Source organism: Beta vulgaris, chromosome 9 (assembly GCF_026745355.1).
Source record: "Beta vulgaris subsp. vulgaris cultivar EL10 chromosome 9, EL10.2, whole genome shotgun sequence".
Lineage (NCBI taxonomy): Eukaryota > Viridiplantae > Streptophyta > Magnoliopsida > Caryophyllales > Amaranthaceae > Beta > Beta vulgaris.
The window spans coordinates 52,290,826-52,313,900 of record NC_079210.1 but is presented as its reverse complement, the minus strand read 5'-3'; the positions used below and the strand labels follow the sequence as shown (position 1 = coordinate 52,313,900).

The 23,075-nt window shown below is 35.8% G+C and overlaps 2 protein-coding genes and 2 long non-coding RNA genes across 5 annotated transcripts in view; 3 read left to right on the top strand and 1 right to left on the bottom strand.

Annotated features, from left to right (window-relative positions):
* Positions 1-23,075, bottom strand: part of LOC104904691 (protein CURVATURE THYLAKOID 1C, chloroplastic) — a 60,961-nt gene that overhangs the window by 11,820 nt on the left and 26,066 nt on the right. The gene's annotated exons all lie outside the window — the stretch shown is intronic.
* LOC130589978 (uncharacterized) lies at positions 283-3,209 on the top strand. Its single transcript, XR_008967492.1, has 3 exons — positions 283-748; positions 1,275-1,332; positions 2,735-3,209. It is a non-coding gene; the product is annotated as an uncharacterized LOC130589978 (long non-coding RNA).
* LOC130590244 (uncharacterized) lies at positions 3,542-5,595 on the top strand. Its single transcript, XM_057392303.1, has 5 exons — positions 3,542-3,632; positions 3,760-4,000; positions 4,271-4,626; positions 4,728-5,017; positions 5,125-5,595. Exons 1-5 carry the CDS (start codon positions 3,542-3,544, stop codon positions 5,593-5,595), a joined length of 1,449 nt encoding a protein of 482 aa, XP_057248286.1.
* LOC125499526 (uncharacterized) lies at positions 8,902-11,193 on the top strand. 2 transcript variants are annotated; one of them, XR_008967490.1, is made up of 3 exons: positions 8,902-9,181; positions 9,490-9,547; positions 10,942-11,193. It is a non-coding gene; the product is annotated as an uncharacterized LOC125499526 (long non-coding RNA). The 2 variants fall into 2 exon arrangements; XR_008967491.1 differs by having other exon boundaries at positions 8,911-8,964.

Here is a 23,075-nt window from a genome sequence, read left to right as displayed (position 1 = left end):
GTTTTCCTTCCAAAATTTTCCAATAGGGAGATTTGGTTTATTAATCGGGGAAGGGGATTAAATCCAACTAGTCCTATCTCTATATCAAGTCAAAGCAAAATATCTCCCTCACTCTTCAAAGAACACTGTTAGTCCAAGCCATTGAGCCGTGGTTGTAACTTGTATGTGCCGGATAGATATGATTAAACGAGATCAATGCTATAGGGTCGTTTATGAATGATGTGTTCATTATTCATCGATTATTCGCTCTAATTGTAATCCCCCATATTTTTAAGATATTAAATTAAATAGTTTTAATCATTTTTAATTATTAAAGCTATTTAATTTCGGTATTTAAGAGCAGAAGGGTATTTTGGTCATTTTACCAAAAGAGTATTGAGTATTTCCACAAAGAAGTATTTTAGTATTTTCAAGGAAGTATTTTATTAATATTAGTAGGAAGATTATTTTGGAAATTTATCATCAAATGTATTTTGGCAATTTGATGAGTAAGGGCATTTTGGTCTTACCCAAAATGACTACCACTATAAAAAGGGGAAAACCTAAAGTTTCCCATCTTTTTTCCATCTTCTTCACTAGCCACCATTTCTTCAAAAAGGAGTAAGAAGTTCATTTCTCTCTCAAACTCTAGTTTTCCTCAAGTAAGTTTTCTTCAAGTAATTTCTTCAATAATTCTAGCTTCTAATCTAGTTTTGTTTTTGAAATTTATAGGAAGATCTAGCTTGCAATTATCAAAGGGAAGCAAAAGGTAATTATTTTCTGAAATTTTGGGGTTTTTCTTCCTTATTTTCTCTCTCCTCTTTGTTCACGATTTCCGGCCACCACGGTGGTGGTTCGCCGGCGAGATCGTCGAGTTTCGACGGCCACTGCCGGCCAGCAGTAGGTGACCAGGACTAGGCACGAGCGCCGCTGCCACCGTCGCGTCAGTGGTGGTGCGGGTGGTGCTTGTGGTGGCGCCGGTTGGGTTAGTTTTGAGATTTGTGGTTTTTGAACCACTTGTAAAAAAAAAAAAAAAGAAATTGTTATTATTATTTTAATAATTTACAGCAGTAATTTATTAAGTAAATTAGTAGTTTTATGAAGTTTTAAGTATTAGTTTGTAGTGGGTTTTGCCTAATAGTAAAGGTTTTCAAGTTATGACTTTAAAAATAGTTTTTAAAGCATTTGTAAGAAAAATCAGCTTTATTAGTATATTTAAAATGCTGATTTTTAATTATTAAGTAGCTTTGAATTGTTGTTGGAAGTACTAATTGATAGTACTTTATTGTTGGTAGGTTTCAAGAATAATTAAAGCCAGTCAAACTTTTGACTGTTGATTTTTGTGTAATCAAGGTACATACACTCTGACCTTGACTTTAGTAGTTTCAAAGGATACATATATTTTATTGAGCATGAGGAGTAAGGAGAGGCTTATGCCTTGAAATTGTTTGAGTATATGTTGAGAACTTAGAAAGGAGATTAGGAATGGAACTTTTGAGTTATTCCTATATTTGAAAAGCATGTTATTGATGTTAATTGCTTTTGAGCATGATTAAAGTTATTAAAGTTATTCTTGAAGCTAGGGCTTGCCTGAGAATATTTTATTGAGCATGGTCTCAATTGAGGTTATATATTTTATTGAGCATGGTCTCAATTGAGGTTATATATTTTATTGAGCATGGTCTCAATTGAGGTTATATATTTTATTGAGCATGGTCTCAATTGAGGTTATATATTTTATTGAGCATGGTCTCAATTAAGGTTATATATTTTATTGAGCATGGTCTCAATTGAGGTTATATATTTTATTGAGCATGGTCTCAATTGAGGTTATATATTTTATCGAGCATGGTCTCGTTTGAGGTTATATATTTTATTGAGCATGGTCTCATTAAAAGTTATATATATTATTGAGCAAGGTCTCATAAGTTAAAGTTATTGAGCAAGGTCTCACAAGTAGTTTAATCATTGAGCAAGGACTCAATTGATTGGGTCATGGATCCTTAAGAAAGTAAGAAAAAGGACTCATGGAGTCATTAAAGTAATAAGATGAGCAAGGTCTCAAAGAATTTAGAATTGAGTTAACTATGGTGTTTGTTGCATTCACTTGTTAAAGAAAGATAATAAATTAATTTATTTGCTAGATGTATTATTGTGAATGTGTCTCACATAATGGGCTTTGGCAATAAAACTCTTGGGATGGATCCCCATGAGTATTGAACATAAGGGGGGAGTTAGTGTGAAACTATACTCCTGCATATAGCTTAGCATGACGATGTTAATGCTTTTATTTTATCAAGCAAGTTATTGGAATTCCAATTATCAAGATCTTTGAGTGGACTAGGTGTCACTCGTATTCTTTATCTCTGAGATGTTGAGTCTAGAGGCTCACTCTCACCCTCGTTCATTACTAACAAGCTTAAAATTCTCGAGTCAAGTTATTTAAAGTTCATGGAACTTTAGTAAGAGGTGTGGGATCTCTTACACAAGAAATAGTAGCCCGTATGACTCCAAGAGGAGGACGGTGCCCGTTCATTGCCAAATAATAATAAAAGAAAGTATTTAGTAAGTTCAGTTATATGCTTGTGCATGTAGAGTCATAAGAAGAGCAAGCCGAAGTGATTGAGGATTGCATGCTTATTATTCGCATTAGTTGTTGTGTTATGTACTCAGCGTTGCTGATGTATGTGTTTCTTGTTTTCTTTTGGTTGTTGTTTTTCCTCAACAACCCTGTGATGATCCATTTGGTGAGCAGAGTTTAGAGAAGAAGTTGCAGGTACAAGTTCTTGATGTGCATGGAAATCATAAGCATCCGGATGGGAATTTTCAGTCACGAGTACTTTATTATTTAAGTTATCTTAATTTTATATTTGACTTTACTTGACCAATGGGGTCAAGGTTTGACTTTTGAAATGGGACTAGTATGGGATAGTCTCGGAGTTTGTAATTCATTTACATACTTTCTTATTTCCGTTGTATTAAAGTATTTCAGTTTATTTTAAAAGACTTCCGCTGTATTATCTGATTAGCCTTACGTATTATCATGCGTGGCATAACAACTCCCGCAATTTCTCCTAGTTTATAAAAGGAGGAGTCGTGGGGGTGTTACAAAGTGGTTACCAGAGCTCCAAGGTTTATATTACCTTATTTTACAAAAGTTTTCGAACTTAAAAGTATTTCAAAGTCGAATTGCAAAAAGGGAAGGGAATTGCATATGCATATGTACATTGCGTCGCATTACACTAAGTCTTTATGTGTCTTAGATTAGTAAGTGCTCTAGTTCTAGTAGCACTTTTGATGTGTTTTATGTGACTAAGTGTTTGATTGCAACGGTAGCATTTTCTACTTGCATGGAGTCCAGTTTGGACTGAAAGGTGTAGTATGACTACAAAGTAGTGCTAGTTTTGCTTTAATCTACTACTCTAGTAAGAGAGTTAGTATAAAAGTTCCTTAGAAAGGAGATTGCGAATTAAATGTCAGCGTGGCATTTGCTTAGTATTTTGACCTATATTGAGGGTCAATAAGCGATTTTTGAGTCAAATTTTTTTTCTTTGGCAGATCAATGGCCGATAGAAATGCTAGGATTGATGCTCAACTGAGGAACTTAGTCCGAGTGACTACGAATTTAGCTAGAAGAGGTCCTTCAAGAAGAAGTCTGTTGATTGGTTTAAGAGGGTTAGTGATAGTAAACCGCCTTCTTATGAGGGAAGGGTGATCCTGTTAAGCTTGAGAACTGGGTTAGGGATTTTGAGAAGCTATTCGATGCTATCCAATGTCCAGATAATAGGAAAGTAGCTATAGCTGCATATTACCTTAAGGAGGAAGCTGACTTTTGGTGGTCGCAGCATAAGGAGACGTTAATGGCAAGGCCTGACTTTGATTGGAAGGCTTTCGGAGTAGCTATGAAGGAGAAATTTTATCCCAATTTCTTGAGGAGGCAAAAGGCCACTGAGTTTGATGAGTTGAAGCAAGGTGACATGACTGTGGAGCAGTACTATGAGAAGTTTGTAGGATTGATGAAGTTTGCTCCCGAGATTAGTACCTACTGAGGAAAGAAAGCAATTAGGTTCGAGACTGGACTTAGTCTTGAGGTGAAGCTTGGGCTAGGAGGTTCAACTTTCAGGACCTTAGAGGAAGTGTATGATAGAGCTGCTCATTTAGGTTCCTATTTGAAACAAGCTGGAGTTGAGAGCTCGAACAAATAAGAGGAAGGAGAATCCTAGTCAAATTTCCAGAGGAACGACAAGAAGTTCAAGCCTCAAAATAACTTTCACCAAGGAGGACAATCTAGTGGCCAAAGGAATGGAGGCCAGTTTCAACCACAAAAGGGTGGAAATGGTTCTAATAAGGGAAAGAAAGGAGACGAACGCGTGTATTTCTGCAAGAGGTGCCCTTACAATCATCCTGGAAAGGATTGTGAAGGAAAGCTGGTGGAGTGTAACTACTGCCACAAATTGGGTCACCGAGAGTATGAGTGCTTCTCCAAGAACCCTGAGTTGAAGACCGACAAGGGCAAGAGCGGAAACCAGTTTGGTCAGGGTAATCGAAACCAGTCAGGAGGCAACAACTATCAAGGTGGGAACAGGCAAAATGGGAACAACAAGACCGTTTTGAGTGGAGCTGGCCTAGTGTGCCTGCAATTGCAAGGTTGAATGTCATAAGTGCTAGAGAAGCTGAGACGTCCAAGGACGTAGTTACGGGTAATGTTTCTATTAATTCCACTTTTGTTAAAGCTTTATTTGATTCAGGAGCCGAACGTTCATTTGTTTCAAAGTTAGTTGTTTCAAAATATGGCTTAGGAAACCCTAGGAATGTTGAAATTCCTATTATGTTACCATCTGGGGAAGTAGTAACTTGCTCAAGAGTATATGAAAACGTCCTTGTGAGAATTGGGGAGGTAGACTTTGAAACCAACCTCATAGAATTTCCATTGGAAGACTTGGAGATTATTTTAGGGATGGATTGGCTTAAGGAGTATAAAGCCGAGATTCTTTGTGGAGAACAAAAAGTGAGATTGAGGAATAAGAATGGGAAAAAGGTGACTTTAAGACTAAACCACAAGAAGGTAGAATTAAGATCATTTCAGCCCTAAGTTTGGTAAAGCAAGTGCAGAAGGGAGCTCCGTTATTCTTGTGTAATGTGCAGAGGTTGGAAGAAGAGAAGCTTAAGATAGAGCATGTGAAAGTGGTGAATGAGTTTCCAGACGTATTTCCGGAAGATATACCGGGAATGCCACCTCAGAGGGAGTTAGAATTCACCATAGACTTAGTTCCTGGAACTGCCCCTATATCAAAAGCACCCTATAGAATGGCTCCAGCAGAGATGAAGGAGCTCAATAAGCAACTAGAGGAATTACTCGAGAAAGGGTACATTAGACCTAGTTATTCCCCATGGGGAGCGCCTGTTTTATTTGTAAAGAAGAAGGATGGAAGCTTGAGGCTATGTATCGATTATAGAGATCTCAATAAGGTGACTATTAAGAATAAGTATCCGTTACCGAGGATTGACGACCTATTCGATCAATTAAGAGGAGCTGGAATATTTTCAAAGATAGACTTGAGGTCAGGGTATCACCAATGCAGATTGGGAGAAGGACATACCAAAGACTGCCTTTAGGACGAGGTAGGTCACTATGAGTTCACCGTGATGCCATTTGGTTTAACCAATGCACCAGCGATGTTTATGGACCTCATGAATAGAGTGTTTCGAGAGTATTTGGACAAATTTGTAGTCGTATTCATCGATGATATCCTTATCTACTCGAAGAACAAGGAGGAGCATGAAGAGCACTTGAGGTCAGTATTGTCTACACTTAGGGAGAATCAGCTTTACGCAAAGTTCTCGAAGTGCGAATTTTGGATGGAAGAAGTGGCATTTCTTGGCCACATTGTGTCAAAGAAGGGAATTTCCGTAGATCCGTCGAAGATAACCGCAGTGAGCGAATGGCTAACCTAGGAATGTTACTGATATAAGGAGTTTCTTGGGTCTAGCTGGCTACTATAGACGTTTTGTGAAGGACTTTTCGAGGGTAGCTAAACCAATGACTAGTCTCATGAAGAAGGATACGAAGTTCATATGGACCGAGGAGTGTGAGAAAGCCTTTAAGAAGCTTAAGGAGTTGTTGACTACAGCTCCAATTTTGACGTTACCAGAGGAGAATGCTGAGTTGGAGGTATATAGTGACGCTTCGAAAAATGGTTTAGGGTGTGTATTGATGCAAAATCGAAAGGTTATAGCCTACGCTTCTAGGCAATTGAAACCGTACGAAGTGAATTACCCAACCCATGATCTAGAATTAGCCGCAATAGTGTTTGCTTTGAAGATTTGGCGACACTATTATATGGAGTGAAGGTGAAGTTGTATACAGATCACAAGAGTCTGAAGTATTTGTATACTCAAAAGATTTGAATATGAGCAGAGAAGATGGTTAGAGTTGGTGAATGACTATGACATTGAGATCTTATACCATGAAGGAAAGGCAAACGTCGTTGCCGACGCGTTAAGTCGTAAGTCTAGCCATAGTTTAAGTACTTTGGTACTTCCAGAGAAGTTGTGTGACGAGTTTAGGAAGCTCAACATTGAAGTTGTTGGAGTAGTGGAGTGGAAGCATGCTTAAATGCCATTTCAATCCAGTCAGAATTGAATGAAGAAATTTTAAAGGCTCAAGAAGGGAATGAGGAAATGGAGAAGATAAAGAAGCTATCAGGAGAAAAAGACAAAGGAGTTTAGTATCCATGATGATGGAAGTGTCCGATTCAATGGAAGATGGTGCATACCGTCAAGTTGCACCGAGTTGAAAGAAAAAGTGATGAAAGAAGGGCACAAACAACTTATTCTATCCACCCTGGAGGGGATAAATTATATAAGGACTTGAAGCTAATGTTCTGGTGGAACAATATGAAGAGAGAAGTGGCTGAATTTGTTGCTAGGTGTTTGACTTGTCAGAAGGTGAAGAGCGAACACAAGAGACCTCAAGGGACGATTCAACCGTTACCAGTGCCTGAGTGGAAATGGGATGACATAGCAATGGATTTCGTTGTAGGTCTTCCTAAGACAGCGAAAGGATTCACCAAAGTGTGGGTGATGTAGATAGACTAACTAAGGTAGCAAAATTTGTTCCAATGAAGGACAATTGGTCGATGGAACAGTGTGGTAAAGTATATGTGGACCAAGTGGTGAGGCATCATGGAGTTCCTTCCACTATTGTGTCTGATAGAGATTCAAGATTCTTATCTCATTTTTGGGACATTACAGAAAGCTTTTGGGACCGATGTGCTTAAGAGTACAGCTTTTCATCCAGCAACTGATGGTCAATCGGAAAGAACCATTCAGACTCTCGAGGATATGTTGAGGGCGTGTGCCTTAGATTACCCTAAGACTTGGGATGAGATGTTGGCTTTAATAGAATTCTCATACAACAATAGCTACCATTCTAGCATTAAGATGGCTCCTTTTGAAGCTTTATACGGTCGAAAATGTCGTAGTCCATTGTGCTGGAACGATATTAGCGAGACGGTTACTTTGGGACCGCAAATGATTGAAGATACCGTGAATCAAGTAAGATATATTCGTGAGAAGATGAGGGCGGCCCAGGATCGTCAAAAGGCCTATGCAGATCAGAATAGAAGAGATAGCGAATATCAAGTAGGCGAGAAAGTCTTACTAAAGGTGTCACCTATGAAAGGGGTGATGCGTTTTGGGCAAAAAGGAAAGCTTAGCCCGAAGTTTATAGGTCCGTATGACATATTGAAAGAATTGGAAGATTGGCTTATCGTTTGATTTGCCAAAACTTGGGAAAGGTGCATAATGTGTTCCATGTATCCCAACTAAAGAGATATGTGCCCGATAAGTCTCACGTATTAGATCCCGAGATTATAGAAGTGGATGAGACGCTTTCTTTTGAAGAGAGACCAGTAAAGATCTTGGACTCTAAGGTGAGGAGTACAAGAAATAAAGATATAAAGATACTCAAGGTTTTGTGGTCTAACCAGCGTACCGAAGAGGCTACCTGGGAGGCTGAAGACGAGATGAGAAAGAAGTATCCTGAGCTCTTCGACTAGGTGAGTTGAGTTCCGGGACGTAACTCCTTTAAGGGGGGTAGAGTGCGTGCGCGCATTTTGCTAGAAATTAGTAAGAATTTGTTGCATTTGTGCACTATTTTTAGAGTTTTCAAGGAAAACTTTTCAAGCAAAGTAACATTTCATAGTTTAAATATCAAGGCAAAAGTTTTATTAAGTAGCGTATATTTGGCTACTTGTGTTATTCAGTAGCGTATTATTTGGCTACTTGTTTTATTCAGTAGCGTATTATTTGGCTACTTGTTTTACTTAGTAGCGTATTATTTGGCTACTTGTTTTACTTAGTAGCGTATTATTTGGCTACTTCTTAAGAAAGAACTATTTTATGGCGTAATGCTCTAAATTTTAAATTTGAAAGTTGGATTAGAGAGGAGGGTTTTGTTAAGTTTCGGGACGAAACTTCTTTTAAGGGGGGTAGACTGTAATCCCCCATATTTTTAAGATATTAAATTAAATAGTTTTAATCATTTTAATTATTAAAGCTATTTAATTTCGATTTAAGAGCAGAAGGGTATTTTGGTCATTTTACCAAAAGAGTATTTGAGTATTTCCACAAAGAAGTATTTTAGTATTTTCAAGAAATATTTTATTAATATTAGTAGGAAGATTATTTTGGAAATTTATCATCAAATGTATTTTGGCAATTTGATGAGTAAGGGCATTTTGGTCTTTTACCCAAAATGACTACCACTATAAAAAGGGGAAAACCTAGAGTTTCCCATCTTTTTCCATCTTCTTCACTAGCCACCATTTCTTCAAAAAGGAGTAAGATTCTTTTCTCTCTCAAATCTTTTTCCTCAAGTAAGTTTCTTCAAGTAATTTCTTCAATAATTCTAGCTTCTAATCTAGTTTTGTTTTTGAAATTTATAGGAAGATCTAGCTTGCAATTATCAAAGGGAAGCAAAAGGTAATTATTTTCTGAAATTTTGGGGTTTTTCTTCCTTATTTTCTCTCTCCTCTTTGTTCACGATTTCCGGCCACCACGGTGGTGGTTCGCCGGCGAGATCGTCGAGTTTCGACGGGACCACTGCCGGCCAGCAGTAGGTGACCAGCGACTGGACGAGCGCCGCTGCCACCGTCGCGTCAGTGGTGGTGCGGGTGGTGCTTGTGGTGGCGCCGGTTGGGTTAGTTTTGAGATTTGTGGTTTTTGAACCACTTGTAAAAAAAAAAAAAAAAATTGTTATTATTATTTTAATAATTTACAGCAGTAATTTATTAAGTAAATTAGTAGTTTTATGAAGTTTTAAGTATTAGTTTGTAGTGGGTTTTGCCTAATAGTAAAGGTTTTCAAGTTATGACTTTAAAAATAGTTTTTAAAGCATTTGTAAGAAAAATCAGCTTTATTAGTATATTTAAAATGCTGATTTTTAATTATTAAGTAGCTTTGAATTGTTGTTGGAAGTACTAATTGATAGTACTTTATTGTTGGTAGGTTTCAAGAATAATTAAAGCCAGTCAAACTTTTGACTGTTGATTTTTGTGTAATCAAGGTACATACACTTTGACCTTGACTTTAGTAGTTTCAAAGGATAATATATTTTATTGAGCATGAGGAGTAAGGAGAGGCTTATGCCTTGAAATTGTTTGAGTATATGTTGAGAACTTAGAAAGGAGATTAGGAATGGAACTTTTGAGTTATTCCTATATTTGAAAAGCATGTATTGATGATTATTGCTTTTGAGCATGATTAAAGTTATTAAAGTTACTCTTGAAGTAGGGCTTGCCTAGAATATTTTATTGAGCATGGTCTCAATTGAGGTTATATATTTTATTGAGCATGGTCTCTATTGAGGTTAATATTTTATTGAGCATGGTCTCAATGAGTTATATATTTTATTGAGCATGGTCTCAATTGAGTTATATATTTTATTGAGCATGGTCTCAATTAAGTTATATATTTTATTGAGCATGGTCTCAATTGAGGTTATATATTTTATTGAGCATGGTCTCAATTGAGGTTATATATTTTATCGAGCATGGTCTCGTTTGAGGTTATATATTTTATTGAGCATGGTCTCATTAAAAGTTATATATATTATTGAGCAAGGTCTCATAAGTTAAAGTTATTGAGCAAGGTCTCACAAGTAGTTTAATCATTGAGCAAGGACTCAATTGATTGGGTCATGGATCCTTAAGAAAGTAAGAAAAAGGACTCATGGAGTCATTAAAGTAATAAGATGAGCAAGGTCTCAAAGAATTTAGAATTGAGTTAACTATGGTGTTTGTTGCATTCACTTGTTAAAGAAAGATAATAAATTAATTTATTTGCTAGATGTATTATTGTGAATGTGTCTCACATAATGGGCTTTGGCAATAAAACTCTTGGGATGGATCCCCCATGAGTATTGAACATAAGGGGGGTTAGTGTTGAAACTATACTCCTGCATATAGCTTAGCATGACGATGTTAATGCTTTTATTTTATCAAGCAAGTTTATGGAATTCCAATTATCAAGATCTTTGAGTGGACTAGGTGTCACTCGTATTCTTTATCTCTGAGATGTTGAGTCTAGAGGCTCACTCTCACCCTCGTTCATTACTAACAAGCTTAAAATTCTCGAGTCAAGTTATTTAAAGTTCATGGAACTTTAGTAAGAGGTGTGGGATCTCTTACACAAGAAATAGTAGCCCGTATGACTCCAAGAGGAGGACGGTGCCCGTTCATTGCCAAATAATAATAAAAGAAAGTATTTAGTAAGTTCAGTTATATGCTTGTTGCATGTAGAGTCATAAGAAGAGCAAGCCGAAGTGATTGAGGATTGCATGCGTTATTATTCGCATTAGTTGTTGTGTTATGTACTCAGCGTTGCTGATGTATGTGTTCTTGTTTTCTTTTGGTTGTTGTTTTTCCTCAACAACCCTGTGATGATCCATTTGGTGAGCAGAGTTTAGAGAAGAAGTTGCAGGTACAAGTTCTTGATGTGCATGGAAATCATAAGCATCCGGATGGGAATTTTCAGTGCACGAGTACTTTATTATTTAAGTTATCTTAAATTTTATATTTGACTTTACTTGACCAATGGGGTCAAGGTTTGACTTTTGAAATGGGACTAGTATGGGATAGTCTCGGAGTTTGTAATTCATTTACATGCTTTCTTATTTCCGTTGTATTAAAGTATTTCCAGTTTATTTTAAAAGACTTCCGCTGTATTATCTGATTAGCCTTACGTATTATCATGCGTGGCATAACAACTCCCGCAATTTCTCCTAGTTTATAAAAGGAGGAGTCGTGGGGGTGTTACACTAATCCCCTTAGTTTTGATAGTCGATTTGGGCTCTTTTGAGCTCTTTTCTTGTGGATTTGATGTGTTTGGAGCTCTTGTCGTATTTTGCAGGTTTTGATGCAGATTAGGCACTTTGTGCATTTATCTGAGTCGCGACACGGAAGTCTAGCACTCACACATGGTCCAAGGAACATCCGGAAAACCACGCAAGCATTTCGGTTGGATTCCACGAAGAAAAAGCTAAGGAAAAGATTTCGCCCGGTCGACCGGGCGGGTGGCCCGACCGGGCGAGTCTTCGAACTTAGCTGCTGATTGAAATGGAAGCTTGAACCGCTTGCGCGCCCGACCGGGCGATTCGCCGGTCGACCGGGCGAACTTCAATACTTGGATTTTACCTTTATTTCGCTCCGGTCAACGGCATCAGACGAAGAAAAACGCTTACGCGCCCGACCGGGCGGATTTCGCCCGGTTGACCAGGCGGAATTTTTCCTTCGTCGTAAGTGGGCGATCACCGTCGCCCGACCGGGCGGACTCTCAGGTTGCGATTTTTCGGGTTTTTTTAGCCGGTTTTGTATTTAGTATAAATAGGTTTTTAGTATTTTCGTGGAACCTATCTTATTTTCTACGTTTTTCTAGGGCAAAACACTTAGTTTATTCTCTCTACTTTTGTTGAACTTTTACATTTGAAGATTATATAGATCGTCGATTTCCTTTTTCATCGTTCTTCAATCATTTGGTATTCTTCTCTACTTAGTTTAATTTCATGAATTCTTTTACTTTGATTATGTTTATTGCTTTCAATATCATCATGAGTGAGTAGTTTATTTTCTAGGGTTTAGAGAGGGAAGCCATGTTTATACCTTTTTGATTGTGGTTTGATGTTCTTCAATAATTGGATTGAATTAGAATAATTCCTATTGATTTGTTATACTTGTTTAATTCATGTAATTGCGCAATATCATGAGTTATGTTTAGCTAATAAGAATTAGAATCGAAAGATCATATTCATTAGAGGCTTATTACAATAGGTAGATTTGATTATGTTGAGCGACCGTACTGGCATATGTTAATCTAGGAGTTGTTAATGCCTGACCAAGGATTAACGAATTACTTCATTATTTGAATCTCAATCCAAGTGTTGTTGAATTATATTATATTGATTAAACTGGTATAAGCATGGTGGACCGATCGATTGCCCTAGGTTTTTAAGTATTTGATAAATTCCCATTTTTCTGCGTTTTAGTTTACTCTAGATTAGTTATTAATTCCTCAATTATTTTTCCTCTCTGGAAGTAGTTAGATAATTGAACATAAATCTGTAGAACTCTTCTCCCTGTGGATCGACCCGTATTTGCCAGTTTCTGCCAAACAGACACCGTGCACTTGCGGTATATTTTAAAACACATCAATGAATGATCTAGGGACGGGCGTACGGGTGAGTTTTTGGTTCTGGATCATCTAATAATTTTTCAAGAGAGAGGGATTTTTGTGGTGTAAAATAAGGAAGGGTGGTTATTACTATTAGTTTCAATTAATATGAAGGGACAAATGGAGGTTGGAAAATTTATTTCTACTAAGACTTGAGCTATTGTGGCCTGTGGTGCATTCATGAATGAGTGACATATAATAGTACGGACACTCAACAAAGCCCTTGTTCTAGTACCTTATTTCCTCTGGTAAATTTGTGGCCACAATATCTGTCGTTTCTTTTCAGGATTCTGAAAATCTCATTCACATTTATTCCACATTTATAATCATCAATTTCATCATCTTAAGGCATATACCTAAGTTTGGTACGTCGGTAGTTTCTCATCTGCTTGTCCAAAACAACCATCTCATCTAATTTTCAAGACCTTAACCAATGACTGTCTGTTGAAGCTGAATAGCAAAGTTAGATTCTTGCAAGTCTCATCATTAATCATCCTTATGTAGCATCCGTAATTACTCTAATAATTGTCATTAATTTCTTATTTGCTTCACTTATTGTAAACTGTGAAATCTTCCCACTCAATATAGTCATGATTACAATGACGGTCATGGAACCACTTTTGCTAGCAAGTAGCAATGCACTATGAAGATGGTTTGTGGCTATCGCGGCTTTGATATCACATTCCCGGAAGCTCAAAAACCTGAACAACACGGCTGTAATCCGTTGACGATGCGGCCAATAGCTCAATGCAAATGAACACTTCATGTTGGGGAAGATGTTGATTGACCTTTTTTAATGTTTGGTATATGATGTCTCAAATCTGTTAGGTATATCATTATGTGAGAGACTAAAGGAGGAAGGTGGTGAAAGCAAAGCAGAGACAGTTGGAAAGGAGGAGAGACAGAGAAAGATATAAGAATGTGCACCAACTGCCTACTTTTTCCTGTTAGATCAACTTATACTTAAATCTAATCTTCCATGGCGGTTGTTACACTGAAAAATTTTGTATCAATCCTTTGGTTTTACTAGTATAGCAATTATCAAATATTTGTGATGGGGATGTTGTTACTTGTGTACAAGAATTTTTAAGGTGTGGGTCATCATTTGTCCGTCTTTTTTTTCCTCCTCTCATTTAGTTTCAACTACTTAATAAGTATTGCTCCTCGTGGGAAATTGTAGCTTGAATACATACATTAACGTCTATAGCTTTGTTTACAGTTTATGGACTACTTAAAAGTTGCAAGTTTGAGTTAGATTTTTTGGCATCATGCAACATTAATTGAAGAAGTATCTAGTAAACCTTGAAATGTAAGTATAAGAAAAGGAAAGATGATTATGGTAAGGGTTTTACCTAGTATCTTGTGATGGTAAGTGGAATTCAAGTAGAGATGGCCAATAGTGCGGGCCAATCCAGCCCATCCAATCCAGCCCACCTCGTGGGCCGTGTGGGTCGGGCTCGTAAAAAGCCCAATCCAGCCCAGCTCGAACCGTGAAATTGGTGGGTGGGCCGTGGGCCAGTTTTCTTGAGCCCAACCCACTAAAGCCCGCTACTAAAACCGCCCGCCCCCGGACCACGAAATCGGTCCAGCCCAACCCATGAACCAGACCAGCCCAGTCCAAGTTATTATTGAACCAAATTGTGTATATTTTAATCAAACTGTATATATGTTAATCAAATTGCATATATTATAATTCAGTCAAATTTTAAAATAATGAAATTATTCATTAATTTTAATAATTGTATATATTTTTATTCATTTTAAAGATGTTATATAACAATAATGAATAATTTCAATGATTAAATAATTTTAAAAAAAATATCTCATGCCGGCCCGCCAGCCCGGTCCAGCACACTAGACCCACGAACTGCCAGAACCGCTTCTCGAATCGTGAAAACCGGTAACAGACCGGTGTGGGCCAAGACTTTTCAGCCCGTGGACCAGCCCACCCAACCCATGAATTTCACGGTCCAGTCCTGGGACGTGAAATCTCAGCCCAGCCCATTCTGGCCCACGGTCCGGCCCGCCCATCTCGCACCAGTGGCCATCACTATGGAATTGCTACTAATTGTAGTTTTTGTGTGTCTTCCACTCTTCACTAGTTCACTATATACTCCTTTAAGGCTGACCTACAAAGTTGGACTGAGTTTACTTGCGAGAGCTTGTATTCGAGTAATACCTACTTTATTATATTGGCAATAAAGTAAATCCGTGCATATACTTGCTCTGTTTGGCGCGAAAAAGCGGGATTGCGCACAAAAAATTAATTTGAAATTAGGCTCGGACCGACAGATGGGCAAATTTTTTTTGACGGCAACCTGGTCTATCATTTGATCACCTCTAAGACGAAGATGTAAATATGCTATAATTTCCTTAACAATGTCATATGAGCAAAATAATGAGAGGCAAAGGAGCTGTAGTTTTTCATTTTTGTGTTTCCGTTTATTTACCCAATAGCAATAACACCAATAAGTACATCCAAATTTTACTTAATTTGACCCGTTATTTTACGAGTTTTTAAATTTAGTTTAAATCACATTTTATGTTGAAAAATCTTGTTCAAAACTTGATAAAAAGAGCCAAGTCAATTTTTAACAAGTCCACCTATAGCTAAATTGCATTAATGCATGCAACTATGTTATATCTAGATTTGGTGACGTACTGACGTGGTGGGTAATGTTTAATTAATGCTTACATGCTAGAACAAGTGCACATTAAAGATGGTGAATCCTAAAACGCAAGCAAGTATGCAAACATATATATCTGCACAAAATATTGTTCTCAATGCTCTTTTTTTTACCCTTTCTAGACGTCAATGATGATTCCTTTACCTATGTGACGACAGAAATTAAAGTAAGATTTTCTCCTTCTTCCGCTTCATAATACTCACTATACTTTTTATTGTGGGGAGATTCACATTACTTATTATACTTCCTTTTTAGTAATAAACTCTATTTATATCTCTCCTCTCACATGGATCCTTTTCTTTTTACTCTCTACCTCTCTCTTCTCTAAAATTGTCTAGAAGTCCGTAAATTAAGCAATGTAGCGAGTAATATGAAACGGAAGAAGTGTTACTTTTCCAGTTTCACTTGTTAAACGAAAAATACTAAAATGGACATCATTATGCACATCTCATCACATTGGTTACTTTATACGAAAACACCAATTTAGTGAAAGCAGTTCATGGTTTTTTTTTTGTTCAGCCACTTTTTTTCACTTTCTTTTTCGTTTGTGAACTTATCTTTCTTTTCTATCATTTACTCATTTAAGGTCTTTCTGGTCGTTTTCTTCTTTTCCACAATCCCCTTTTGCAGAGGTCAAAGAAACCAATGCTTGTTTTACAAGAAAACTGGAAATAATTAAATTACTTTGTAGCTACTTAACTGGAAATGAATTAGTATGATCTGTTTATCTTTCGGAGTGATAAATCAATCCATCTCAAAGTTGTGCAAGGATGACTCAATGATAATTTGCTGTACGTTTTAAAATACTTGAGAGTTGACTCATTTCTCTCGACATGGTTGTCAATGCATATATTCAACAAATAATATACTTAAAAATTATACTTCTTTCGTTTCTTATTCTTAATAAGTGCAACGTAAAGAAAGTAGGAAAATATCAAGGAAGTTAGAGAGAGAAAGTTGGGACACAATAAAGTAGAGTAATTCAAGTGATGAAACTAGGGCTGTGAAAAACTGACTCAACCCGTTTACCGAACCCGAACCCAACCTGAAATAAGTGAGTTTGGATTGAGATTTTTGACCCATTTAAGTAAATGGGTTGATACGATTTACCTAATTGGTTAAATGGGTTAGGTTAAGGTTGACATTTTCAATCCGAAATTAATCTGCTTTGACTAGTTTAACTCGTGAAAATATAAATTTCCTAAAAACTTATGTTAAAATTGGTGAAAATTTTAAAAATACTAATTGTAGAACACAAAAATTGAAAAGAAAATCTAATCATGCATAGTTATATGTGAATTTATTGTTGAAAATTAATAAACTTTAATAAAAATTTAATAGTAATAAATATGTAAATGGGTTAATTAAATCTGGTTATATGGGTAATCCGTTTAATAAACAAGTCGGGTCAAGGTTGAGTTTTGCAACCTGTTCAATAAGCGGGTTAGGTTTGGTTGGGACATGTTATACCCGTTTATTATTAACCCAAACCCAACCTGATATGTTTATCAACCCTAGATGAAACAAAAGAGTTGTGGTCTCCTCCTACTTTTTGGTGACATATTTGAAGTAAATATTGAACTTTTTATACTATTTTGAGCTTGATGCCCTTATTAAGACTATTTCAAATAAGAAAAGTGTTGCACTTACTAAGAAACAGATGTAGTATAATATTAACTTTAATTTCTTATTCTAATCTAATTATGAATGTAAGACATGTTGCATGGCAATGAAATCTAGGAAAAGATATGAACTATAAAGGATTCCAAATGAGTAACAAGAAGATCAATCAATTAGATTGGATTTTCCACTTTTGACATGGTTGTTATGCTCATATGCTGTGTGATCATAATATCCTATCATCTACCATTCATAATAAGATCAACTAATTTATAATAATCCATAATTGGCAAAATTTCAATACCAAGTACCAACTACAATGAACTGTTGAAGGATATATCCTTGATCGACCTCCAATATGTAAAACTAATATTGGTATGGTTATTCATAAAATGTATTTCAATAAACTGAAAGTATGCCTAAATATTTTAATTTATAGGACTAAGGGTTTGTTCTCTTCGGCATAAAACAGCTGAACTGAACTGATCTGAACATAACTGAACTGAACTGAAATGAATAGTGATATGTGAGAGTAAAAGTATTGTCAAGATCAGCTGAACTGGTCTGAACTGAACTGAATTGAACTGAACTTATTTTCAGTTCAGTTCAATTCAGCTCTGGACAATACTTTTACTCGCACGTATCACTATTCATTTCAGTTCAATTCAATTCGATTCAATTAAGTTCAGTTCAGTTCAGTTCATCAGTTTTATGCCAAAGGGAAAAGACCCTAATTCTACAGTTGGTCTTGTAAGAGACCGCCTAATTTTAACTTAAAATTAGGCACGGTCCAAGCCAAATATTAAGAGGATAACATGTGACCTTTTTCATATAGTGACTAGCTAATCTATTTCGTGACCAAGTTCATTCACTCGATAAAACTACCGAGTTAATATTAAATAATTTGTTGTAGTTCGATAGTCAAGAAAAAAAAAAAGGAAGGAGAAGAGAAGGGATGAATAGGAAAGTGTTGGGTTAGAGGAAATGTAATAGGTTTGTTAAAAAAATTATGTATTAGGTTTGTCTAATTTTATACTGAAATTAGACTGTCTATTATAATAATTTGTTGTAATTCTAACTGTTAAAATAGAGAATCCAACATGTTTAGGACGGACTTTGTTCAATGCATGACTACTTCATCGTACAAGTTGCAACAACTGGTTTAATTTTTGACCTTATTTCTCACTATGTACATCTTCGTGGGATTATTTGAACCATTCTTATTAGTTAGATGTTTATATAATTTGTGGATTATGATTTTTGAGGACCAAATTCAATAATAGAAAAGATGATGAAATAGAAAGAGTATGTTAAATGCTTCAAAAAGGACATTGAAGATATGACTATTTTGTAAGGGTAGTTATAGGTAGGTTTATATTTAATATGTTAGGTTGTATTAAATCGTTATATCTTTGTCAAACGAACCCAATATATAATTATGGTTTTACTTCTCCATCCTCAATAAACTTTTTGTTAAGCTTCAACGATACGTACGAACAACTTTATTAGTACATATAGTATAATCTGTAATAAATAAATAACTTATTTGAGAAGGGATTAGAAAGAGTAATACTTAGCCAAAAAAAAAAACTTAACAATTGATATAAATTTTTACATTATTATGATATTCAATTCATAGTCAAATCTATACGTATATATATTAAAAGGCGTGCGAAAACAAGAAATTATGTCATAATTGCAGAGTTATAGGGTTTGATCCCGAGACCTCAAATACATATACTAAAGTTTTAACCACTAGGCTAAGTTGTATTTAATGTTATTATTATAAAGTATTATATTAATAAATGATTATTTTTTCTTACCTGGGGCATAGCCGAGGCCTAATAACTAGTTAACTATATCAAAATCAGATTTGAATATTAATGTAAGATTGGGATGTGGCAAATTAATAAGTCTTTTTAGTGCAACAGTTATAGTAGTTAACTAAAAAACTGATTATTATATTTTCTTGGAAATTTTTTTATGGTATCCTTGTACTATTGACGTCTTTTTTTTTATTAGAAAAGATAATTGCTCCGAAGATCAACTCCTCCTAGGCTACTAGCCTGCAGGACGCACCAACTCAGAGTTGGGTACAAAGGCTAAACAACCCAAAATTAAATGTCCAACATATTGTTGGGATGAGGATGTGCACCCTGGGCAATGCCTTGGAATTCGGGGTGGTACTCTACTGAGCTACCACCTCTCCATTATTATTGACGTCCTATGACAATTTATAAAAATTTATGTGGTATTCCTTATTATATGTGATAATATGTCAAATAATATAGTATCTCCCGGCACCCTAACCATCCACCAACCACCTTCATGACCATGTTCCCCACCACTGCTATCGTCATCAAGCCAATCCGCGATAATTCCCCCTTTTAGCCTTTTAGCATCCATTTATCCGTCAATCATTATCATTTGGCACTATGAAGTAAATTTAATAACTGAAAAAAAAACGGATTTAAAAATTGCTTAATTGATTAACATATATTTAGTTGTGCCATGTAAAATTTATTCTTGTACATGTATTATAGTGTTATTCATCCAGTATTCTTCTTGGTCAATTAAAAATTGAATGAAATAATGTTCAAGATTAGTCTAGTGATTATAATACCCTTTTTCCATTTTTACGACAATAATTTGATTTTCAATTTCTACAAGAAGAATTCTTAATTTCTCCTCCTCTTACCAAAGAAAATTATTTTAACTTTTAAAAAGAATAGAATTGAAAAGAATAGAGTAAGTAGAAAAGCCATATTATGATAGATACATTTCCAATTTGCAGGCCCCCTAGAATACATGAAAAGGTTTGGAGGCAAATACATAAACAACTTTAGATTCTTTCAGCCCCATAAATGACATAAAGACACAGTGTTTCATTTTCATCATTTGTTTATGAAGATATACAAAAATTATAGAATTATTCATTCATATTGGAGATTGGAGAATACTCTGCTTGTAGCATTAATTGCATTAGGACTTTTTATAGACTTTAGTTTTGACTTGATGTTTTTTTGGCACTTTGCCATCTGTCAGCTTGGCTTTGTTAACCATCAGAGTTTGTGTGGCTTGTCTTTTTTAGGGTCTTGCTAAATGCCGCCCTAGAATTTCCAGTTAACGCCCTGTATTTTTGTATTTGTATACATGGGTTGTATTTCCCTCCCTACATCTCTTTCATCCACAATAACTCCGGCAATTATTCCGGCTAACTTTCCCATCAAGAACTCCGGCAATTTTCCGGCTAACTTTCCGACGACAATATCTCCTGCAAAATAAAACCGTCAACTTTTCCGGCCACATTATTGCATTATTAATATTAATTAAATTTTATAATTCTTTTAATACACAAAATTGGACTATATTGACTTTTAAAAAAAAATGTCCAGGCACCTAAATTAGGTGCCCGAACCTGTGGTCAGGCGCCTAAATTAGGCGCCCAACCACAGGTACAGGCACCTAAATTAGGTGCCTGTACCTGTGGTTGGGCGCCTAATTTAGGTGCCTGACCACAGGTACAGGCACCTAAATTAGGTGCCCGAACCTGTGGTCAGGCACCTAAATTAGGCGCCCAACCACAGGTACAGGCACCTAATTTAGGTGCCTGTACCTGTGGTTGGGCGCCTAATTTAGGTGCCTGTACCTGTGGTTGGGCGCCTAATTTAGGTGCCTGACCACAGGTTCAGGCACCTAATTTAGGTGCCTGGACACTTTTTTTTTTTAAGTCAATAGAGTCCGATTTTGTGTATTGAAAGAATGATAAAATTTCATTAATATTAATAATGCAATAATGTGGCTGGAAAATTAGTCGGAAAAGTTGTCGGAATTGTTGTCGCCGGAAAAATTGCCGGAGTTTTTGATAGGAGATCCTTGTTGATGAAAGAGATGTAGTGAGGGAGTGATGGAGATAACTCCGGCAATTATTCCGGCTAACTTTCCCATCAAGTCTCCGACAATTTTTCCGGCTAACTTTCCGACGACAATATCTCCGGCAACTTTTCCGGCCACATTATTAATATTAATTAAATTTTATAATTCTTATAATACACAAAATGGTACTATATTGACTTAAAAAAAAGTGTCCAAGCACCTAAATTACGTGCCCGAACCTGTGGTCAGGCGCCTAAATTAGGTGCCCAACCACAGGTACAGGCGCCTAAATTAGGTGCCTGAACCTGTGGTCGGGCACCTAAATTAGGTGCTCGAACCTGTGGTCAGGCGCCTAAATTAGGCGCCCAACCACAGGTACAAGCACCTAAATTAGGTGCCCAAACCTGTGGTCAGGCACCTAAATTAGGCGCCCAACCACAGGTACAGGCACCTAATTTAGGTGCCTGACCACAGGTTTGGGCACCTAATTTAGGTGCCTGGACACTTTTTTTTTTTTAATATAGTCCGATTTTTGTGTACTAAAAGAATTATAAAATTTCATTAATATTAATAATGCAATAAAGTGGCCGGAAAAATAGTCGGAAAAGTTGTCGGAGTTATTGTCGCCGGAAAAATTGCCGGAGTTTTTAAAGGAGATCCTTGTTGATGAAAGAGATGTAGTGAAGGAGTTATATAAGAGTGAGGGAGAGTGAAAGAAAGTGGGATAGTGAGTGTTAAAGTATATATACATGTATATGTATTTATACAGGGCGTTAGTAGGAAAATCTAGGGCGGGATTTAGCAAATGAGCTTTTTTATTATCTTCCTTTTCGTAACTCACAAAAAGCATTAGGCAGTTTTTTTTTTTTTTTTTTTTTTTTTTTTTTTTTTTTGGTGTGGAGGTAAGGTACTTTTTTTTAAACAATAAAAAAAAATCATGTTTTTTGAGTTTAAGTAAGTTGAACAGAATATAATATTCCTCACCGTTTTCTCATAAAAAAAAGTAAGCTAAACTGAATAGAAGAATTGAAATAAATTAAAAAGAAACATACTACTTAAGTTTTTTATTTTTATAACAACAATGTTACGTATAGAGTTGGTATCGGTTATGATTCTTGGGCCTCCTTGCAATAATACAAACGAAAACAAAATTATCAAAAAAATATTATAGAATTGGAATTGAGACGAGTTAAAATGAAATAAATTATACTAATAAACTAAACTGAATTGAAATTAAGGTTAAAAGAATCGAGTTTAAGGTAGTTTTTCTTGTAAAAAAAGATGAAAATGAGAATAGATTGGCAATTAAAATCAAAATCAAGTCAGTTACAAATTATTGTTATATTAAACAAGGGTTTTTCTCATAAACCACCTTAAAATTCTATTAGAAAATTAGAACCATTCCTAAATTAGTGAATTTGTCTTGTAAGAGACTGACTATTTTTAAATTAAAACTAGCAGTATTTGGGCTCGGGGGTTACCCCGAGTTGGTATTGTGTTTCCGAACTTGATATGCATTTTTTTCCATTCCCACTAAAATATATTAAGGAAAATTCAAGATTTAAAATATACAAATATAATAATGTGGATACTTAAAGCATGATTAAAAGTTAGTTGAGATGCTAATTGTGTCATGTATAATAACAAGAGGTCACGGGTTCTTATTTTTGTTAATTGACATTACTTATGTACACATTGGACAATTTTAATGGAGTAACAAAAGTGCTAAGTGACGTATATACATTGTCATTTCATCGGTGACTAGTTTAATCCATTTAGTTACTAGGTTTACTTTTATATTAAAATTACACCGTCTTTTTTTAAATATTTTTTTGTAAATTATTATAAAAGCAAAAATTCTAAACAAAAAAATAAAACCAATTCTAGTGCATTCGACCATATCCAAATCCATTATTCACTGTTCCAGTCTAATGTGATGCAAGCAAGACTAGATTTCATTGGTGCTATATTCGACCCTTAGTTACAACAGATTCTTTATCCATTCTAGTTTGTATGTATAGTTAGACTGACTTAATCGTATTTTCTTTGATGCGTAACATAAATTATTCTATCGGATCGGAATCTCGCACAAGTTAACCTATCGAGATTAGCAAGATAGATATACTTTAAAAGTAAGGGGAGAGTAGAGAAGTCTCTTCTCTTAAAGTGCTCCTAGTGAAAATT

Excerpts from the sequence above, each read along its gene's own strand:
- LOC130590244 (XM_057392303.1), top strand. The coding sequence starts at position 3,542 with ATGGCCGATAGAAATGCTAGGATTGATGCTCAACTGAGGAACTTAGTC. Across the intron at positions 4,001-4,270 it reads AAGTTTGTAGGATTGATGAA|TGGCCAAAGGAATGGAGGCC; the intron begins GTTTGCTCCCGA and ends AGGACAATCTAG. Across the intron at positions 5,018-5,124 it reads GGAATAAGAATGGGAAAAAG|AGGTTGGAAGAAGAGAAGCT; the intron begins GTGACTTTAAGA and ends TGTAATGTGCAG.